At 40.7% G+C, this 7,448-nt stretch overlaps 1 protein-coding gene across 4 annotated transcripts in view; it reads right to left on the reverse strand.

Annotated features, from left to right (window-relative positions):
- The window catches only part of Nek10 (NIMA related kinase 10), a 314,976-nt gene that overhangs the window by 97,811 nt on the left and 209,717 nt on the right, over window positions 1–7,448 (reverse strand). For all 4 annotated transcript variants that reach the window (XM_004634199.3, XM_023718528.1, XM_023718527.1 and 1 more), the window contains 2 exons: window positions 3,359–3,488; window positions 2,785–2,855 (listed from right to left, as the gene is read on the reverse strand). In XM_004634199.3, the coding sequence (XP_004634256.1) occupies window positions 2,785–2,855; window positions 3,359–3,488 (201 nt within the window). The remainder of the gene's footprint in view (window positions 1–2,784; window positions 2,856–3,358; window positions 3,489–7,448) is intronic.

Genomic DNA, 7,448 nt, shown 5'->3' on the forward strand with positions numbered 1-7,448 from the left:
CTCCAGCAAAGTCCCCATCACTTCCCACTGGACAAGTGGAGCCTCTTCTTCCTCCACGCTCGCTGGCCTCTGCCTCTCTCCACAGAGCAGCCAGTATGCTCTTTACTAAAGAAGACGTTCCCACTTCGCCCAGTTTGCTACCCATCCTTTTGTCCTCTCCTCGGTCCTCAGGATGATGACTCAGCACCCCAGCATGGCCACAGCACGTGCACCTGCCGGCCCTCCTTGCCCTGCACGGCCCTGAGTCCATTTGCTGCATTTTTCTCTCCCACACTTAACACATTATATCTCAGCTTTGCTCCCAGCCCTCAAGTGAACCAGCTTTTCCCTGCAGCAAACCTGCAGAAATGCTACCCTGTGACTGTATCCCCTAGTCTGCTTACTATTTAAGAATTACTCATTGTTCAGATCTCACATTACATGTCTTCTCTTCAGAAAAACACTCCCCAGATTCCCCATCATTCTTTAATCTTTCATGGACCCATTCACTGACCTTGATTCCTTTTATAATTTCCATAGACTTACTTTGTAAATAATATCATTATGTTACTAATATAATTTTCACAGTATCATAATTATTTATTATATTATCAACTTCATAATTCGTACCTAGCTCACTGAGGGATTACTGCATGGTAGGTAGCATCCAAAGTGTTTCAGAAGCATTATCTTCCTTAAGCTCCTGAAGAAGTTACTACTGCTATACACGAATGAAAGATAAGAAAATTGGGCTCAGGAAAGTTAAACTGAGTGGAAGAATTAGAAGCTAACTGATCTCGGGATCTAGTGATGCACCTGTCCTTTGCACTATGTTCTTGTTGTCTGACTCTCTCACTCGCTTAGCTGTCCAGAGGAGCACGCGTACTGAGAGCTGAGGAACCCAGCAGAAGGCAAGGTTCTGTTGCTCAGATGCACAAATTCAAAGCAATGCCTGTGAACCTTTCCCTCTATTCCTCCCTTTCTGTGGCACACACATACCTGCTTAAAAAAAAAAAATTAATTGAGCCATTGTGGTATTTTTCTACTGAAATCTCTGGAGACTGCTTTAATTTTTAAGGCACTTTTCAAGAACACAAATACAGAGAACACAGCACGGAGAGAAGCAGTGTAAGGGTACGTGTCTGGGTGCACGGGCAACAGAGCGCGACCCAACAAACAGGTGGCATGGAGATGCTTTAGGGTGAAGTTTCAACTAGTGTCCCATAAATACAAATACTGATAATCACCAAAATTGCTAAAGTATTTAAAATTTTCCAAGCTCTATGTCATATGGTTTCTAGTGTTCTTTGGAGAACTATCACATCAGCTTAATGAGGCTGGTTTTATTACAATCTCATTTTCTAGACGAGGAAGCAGAGCTGCAGAAATCCTTTGGCCAGCATCTGGCTAGAAGGACTCTGCCCCACCTAGGCCTGTCTCCAGAGCCCAAGGCCTGTGATGCAGGACTGCTCCCAATAAGAAAATTTTCAAGAAACAGTCCTACAAATACATGAGTAGTAACTATTAGTACCAAGCCATGAACTAGGAGGAGAAACCAAAGAGAAAGGGGAATAGCTACAGAAAGATGCCAGGCATGGTCTATAGGAGACAGGACTACATGCAAGGATTGATACCAACATAAGGTTTAAGAGACCCAAGTAGGGGAACGAAAAAGGATTTTATCTGGGGTGACTAAGATTTCTATAATCTTAAGTAATGAGGACTTGGTTTGGCTTGATGGAGCACAAGAAATCATCTTGGGCCCACTTCAGCACCAAAAAAATGGTTCAAAAATACCAATCAGCCACATAAATGAGACTTCTTCATTCACACAATCCTATTTAGTTAAGGTCCATTCTTCTCCAATGAATACTGTTGTGGGCCCTGAACCTATAAAAACCAAGGTGACAACATTCTTGCTTTTGAGTTTATTTTCTGGTGGGAAAGAAAGGGTCAACTGACAAACAATTGTGTGCACATGTGCAGAATACTTTGGCAGTAACAGGGGCAAAGAGTTTTACAAGGCAGGCAAGAGAGCTAGACAGTACTATGGTGGGGCTGTCAGGATGGGCTCCCTGACGGGGGACATTTCAGCACAGACACGGGGGAAGTAGAGTATCATTTATAAACCTGAAAGAAAGTTTTAGGACAAAGGCCAGGAAAGCAAAGGTAGAAGGAGCTGGTAGAGCCTGGGAACTGGAGGGAAAGTGGGAAAGGGGCCAGGCAAGAGAGGGTGGCAGGGACAGCCCTGTGCAGCCAGGGCCAGAGGTCAGAACTGTGCAGGTGTGGGTTGCTGGTTCTCACCATTCTACTACGATGAAGGGGACAGCTTCTGATTTTCTTTGAAATTTTATTATAAAACAAAGTTATTACTAATTTAAAAGGAATAAAAATGTGTCTATAATTTTATCACCTAAAATGGCCTTTTCCCATTTCATTTGTTCTTGTCCTGACTTTTCCATATTGCTGTATACTTTCATAGTTTCTTTCATAATTATAAACAAGTTCACATGCTGGCTGACTAATTTAGGTTCATACCACATTGATTTTACAGGTTGACATGAAGCCTTCAAAATAAATATTTTGTTTATAGATGGGCAGATATTTATTTTTTGAAGGAGGAGAATTAGAGATTGAGACCAGGGCTTTCACAATAAGTTACATGGCCAGCATTTTTTTTGAATCAGGGTCTCACTAAGTTTCCTATGCTGGGCTCAAATTTGTGGCCCTCTTGCCTCAGCCTCCTGAAGCATTAAAAATATTTCTGAATGATTCTTATATGTTGAAAGATATGAGATGAGTTACCTGCTGATGGTACTTGTCACTTTCTCAGAGTAAGTACCTTCTGGCACTGGTTCATACACCGCCTCCACTATCTGCAAAACAAACAGACTACAGTGATGGATGCAAAAGGGTCCCGAGTATCTGAGAGGTAATCCTTACACACGGCATGAAGTTGCTAATGAAGGAATAGAGCTTCACGTGCAAAAATTAATCACAAGTAAAAGCACTGCAAACAAAACAACATCAATTAAATAGTTCTGAAACATCGAATTGGATCCTCTAATACACTAAGGTTAACCTTAGGTTCATAATATAATGATGTATGGGATAATATAGTATGTTACCTTGAGAACAATCTAAAGGGCAATTAAAGAGTTAAAGCATTTTGATACACTTATTTATCTAATTTTCTGTGATAAACATACAATTAGAGGAATATGCCATCCGCATGATATATATTTAGAAGGAGGGAAGCAAACTGATTCTAGTGCCTAATAAAACACTGTCTTCTTTTAATTGGAAGTTGTATACAAATCATGAAGGTTCTGTTAAGAACAGAAGCCACGGCGTCCTTTCGTCCCCTGCTGTCGCTTACTTTTGTAGCCAAGGAGAGCATGTTGGTGCTGTAGAAGGGAGGCCTCAGAGCCGCCATCTGATAGAGGATGCAGCCCGCAGCCCAGACGTCGGCCTTCTCTCCATATGGCTCGCTCTTCAGCACCTCTGGGCTGGAATGAAATCAGGATGTTAGTAGGTGCTGAGGAGAGGAGGAGGCAAGCACAGAGAGAAGACGCAATTTTCAGGCTGCTGTTGGAGATATTAAAAACATATATACTCGAAACTCATAATCATTGTTTCAAATCAACGTAGTAAAAAGTAGCTCTGAAATCTCCCAGCCTCAGATGAACTGAGAAGCAATTGTGTCCAGCACTAAATATCGACAAGCATTATGAATGATGCGTAGTATGTGTCCAGTGATGTACTTATATTTGCAGACAGAAGTCCCTGGGGCAGATGAAAGACTTGTCAGTTCGAGTTCTTTCGACTGCAGGCCTGTGCATTGTCACTTCCACTAAAGCCACTCGCTGGATAGTGTTCACACCTACCCTTGTTTCTGTTTACTGTTTCTGTCGCTAATGGAGTATGAAAGTAACACCACTGGATCAGAACCTTAAGTCTTAAAAGGTACTGCTGCCCCCTTCCATTTCCCTTCTAGAAGATTCTGTCTACTACCAGGAGGAGAGATCCCAAGTGGCCTCTGTCATTACAGCCTGGGACAGACACGGTATATATGAAACAGAGCTATCTCAGACAGCCTATAAAGCTGCAGCCCAGACCCAGTCCTAGCCCAGGTCCGGTGAGTGTGTGGAGAGCTTCCTGCTACCCTGCACTGGCGGGACCAGTCCCAGCCCAGGAGCAGCATTGGCAGGACCCTCTCCCACCCCCTTGGGCCGCCCCCCACCACTCCACCTTACCTGCCCCACCCCTCCCGCCGAGTAGGAATTTCTGCCGAGTTCCAGGAACCCCCAGACCCAATCCTAGCCCAGGTCCGCAGCGGGAAGGAGCTGAGCACAGCAGCCATACCTAAGCCAGACGCAGCTGGATAACTCCAAAATCTGTAGAGCTCCACCTGAACTTCTGTACGTGTGAAGGTTATAACTACAGCAAAGATCTACAACAAAGGGCAGAAGACAGTGCTACACAAAATGACGAGAAGGAACAAAATGCAACCTCAGAACCCAAGCCCACCCGTAACAAGTGCAGAGGACACTAACACAGAACAAATTGGAAATCACACAGCTGAAAGCAATGAATCAACCGCTTCTGAAATAAAACAGCTGCAGAAAGATATAGAAGACCTCAGATTGGAAATGAAAAAAGAAATCCCTGAATTAATAACATCTGCACTAAAGAATCAAATGCAGAAACATATGGAAGAAACCCAGTGCCCACCCAGAACAAACGCAGAGGACACTAGCTCGGCTCAAATGCATGAATCAAGAGCGTCAATAGTAAATAAGCAGCAGCAGAAAGATATAGAAGAAATCAGAGCGCCATTCTTTTCTGAAATTAAAAAAGAACTCTCAGAACTCGTAGCAGATGAAGTAAAGAAGCAGCTACAGAAACATAAGCAGGAAACCGAATCTGAAAAACACACTGCAGTAAAAGAATTTCTAACTGCTTCTAAGGAAGATATTGATAAAAAAAATACAGGAGATTAGAAAAATGACAGACTCCTTGAATGAGCAATACAGGAAAGAAATAGATCGCATGAAGCAGAGTCAAAGAGATATAGAGGAAATGAAACTCAATCACAAGCTTGCAAAACCATTTAAGTGAATGTGAAGACAGAGTCTCAGATCTTGAAGATGCTGGTGTAGCTAGTGAAAAGGTAAGAAAGGATCTCTTAAAAACAACAAGGATGCAGGAAAGAATAATCCATCACCTGCAAGATGATGCAAAGATGAACAATGTGAGACTAATAGGCATCATTGAGAAAGAAGGAGTGAACACAAATGACATTAAAAAAATATGGGCAGAAGTAATAGCAGAAAACTTCACAAATATAAACCTGCAGCCCGAGACCTACAGAACTACAGACCTGAGTCTGAGAATCAGTGTTTACTGTTGAAAGGCAGAGAGATTTCTTGATGATTATAAATGCCGCATTATTACAGAAAAGCTGACAGATAGGGCCTCCCTCCTTTGCTATTCAACTCTAGGTCATAAAGCAAAGGGAAGCTCATATTTAAATGTTACAGGAAATGAAAAATCTCTACCATGTTCTGTTCCAGAATTGCCACACAATTTAAACAACCATTAAGTAGAGTTAATCTGTGAGGGATGGTGGGATTATTTTTTAATATAATTTTATGTGGAAGGGAGATTTCTTTTGAATATTTCAGATTAATATTTTTCTGTATTGCATTTATTAGGTGAAATTCAAGTGAGAACCAACAGCATTCAACACACAAACACACACACACACACACACACACACAGCTCACACGGTCACAACTCAGATCTTTACCTTCCCCCCAGGGCCTATGTATTCAAGGCTTGGTCACTAGCCCCATGTTGATGGGAGACTCTTGGAGGTAGGTGTAGGAGAAGGAAGCTGGGTCACTGTGGGTGCATCCAGCCCCTGCCTTTTTCTCTTTTCTTTCTGACCTCCACGAGATAAGAAGCTTCCAAATGTTTTTGTAAAGAAATAATATGATGCATCTGATTTTGAACACATTGCATTTCAGTTTTCAAGCAATGAATGTGGAATTCCCCAAGGAAGAGTAGGTCTAGGTCTGAAGCTTAGAAGAGTGTTTGGAAATGGTCATAGACATTTGGTGCATTCTAGCCTTTCCAATTTGAGCTTCATTTTTAATTAAAAAAGTATGCCAAAAAAAGAGAGAATGTGCTCCCATCATGACATGCTATCTCATCACTGGCCTCAACAAGTAATAGAGCCAAAGGGCATGGGATTAAAGCCTCTGACACAGGGAGCTAAAACAACACCTTTCCTCTTTTAATTCTGAGTTTCTCAGGTATTTTCTGCAGAAATAAAAAATCTAACATATACAAGTACAGCTAACATAAGTACTTTGATGATATTGATTTATAAAACACAGTTGTGCATAGCTTTCTAAATTAATGGAGTACAGATCAACAGTTAGCTTTGACAACAAGTCAAGGTATAAAGGAACTCAGCTGTGAGAAAGGAGAGACAGAAAATTCATGATGTGTGACATTTAATTGTTATTTTGTGTTTTTATTCTCTGTTATGTAAGTGACCAAAGATCAACAAAAATAGAACTAATCTCAAAGCAAGTGTCCACAGTATTACAACTGTACTGAATTGAATTGAATTAGGCCAAAATGAAAAAAAAGGAACTTATAAATCAGCATCAAAACTATCAGGACAGGTATAAATCAGAATTGCCTGTAAAACATAATCAAGGAGATGCTATTCGGGTTTTTTTTTTTTTTTTTTGAGATGCTATTCTTGTTAGGTGCCAAGAATTATTCCCCATTTAAGATTTGTAGTACATGTGTGCACAGCCAAGTGGGAATACAAGGCCTCACAGTTAAGAATTTTCAAATTTATAGTGTTTTTAAGTTCAATAATGTGACAATGGCAGAATTTGGCCTAAAATTTCCAAGGCTCTGTTGCTTACAAGTGTACAAAAAGTGTACACTGCTGTCTCATCATCAACTGCTTACATTGAGTCTTTTTTTTATTAGTTTTATTGAGAAACAAATAACAATGAGACAGTTTCAAAACAGGTTAGGACAGTTACAATAATTAATACAGTGCAATTCATAACTGCCCTGAAGATAGCAATGTATAATACTAGGGCCACGCTGGAGATGCCTGTCGTTCTGGTCTTCTAAATATGCACTGCTTCCAATGTCATGTCAACTACTGCTATACTGTCTCTCAAGTAAATATTTGTTTTTTTCTTTTCTTAAAAAAAAAGGGTAGTAAGCAAAAAACAAGAGACAAGAAAAAAATGTCACAGGAGTCCTACGTGAAATAAATCAGACTCACATGTATAAACATCATATTGTCTCCCTAGTATGAGAGGCTGGAAGAGTAAATATGATCCAAAATGTACAATAGATATTGGGATATGAAAAGAAACTATTCAAAAGGAAAGAGAAATTGGGATGGGAAAAAAGAAAAAAAGAAAGGT

This window comes from Octodon degus, unplaced genomic scaffold (genome assembly GCF_000260255.1).
Source record: "Octodon degus isolate 3935 unplaced genomic scaffold, OctDeg1.0 scaffold00059, whole genome shotgun sequence".
NCBI classification, from domain to species: domain Eukaryota; kingdom Metazoa; phylum Chordata; class Mammalia; order Rodentia; family Octodontidae; genus Octodon; species Octodon degus.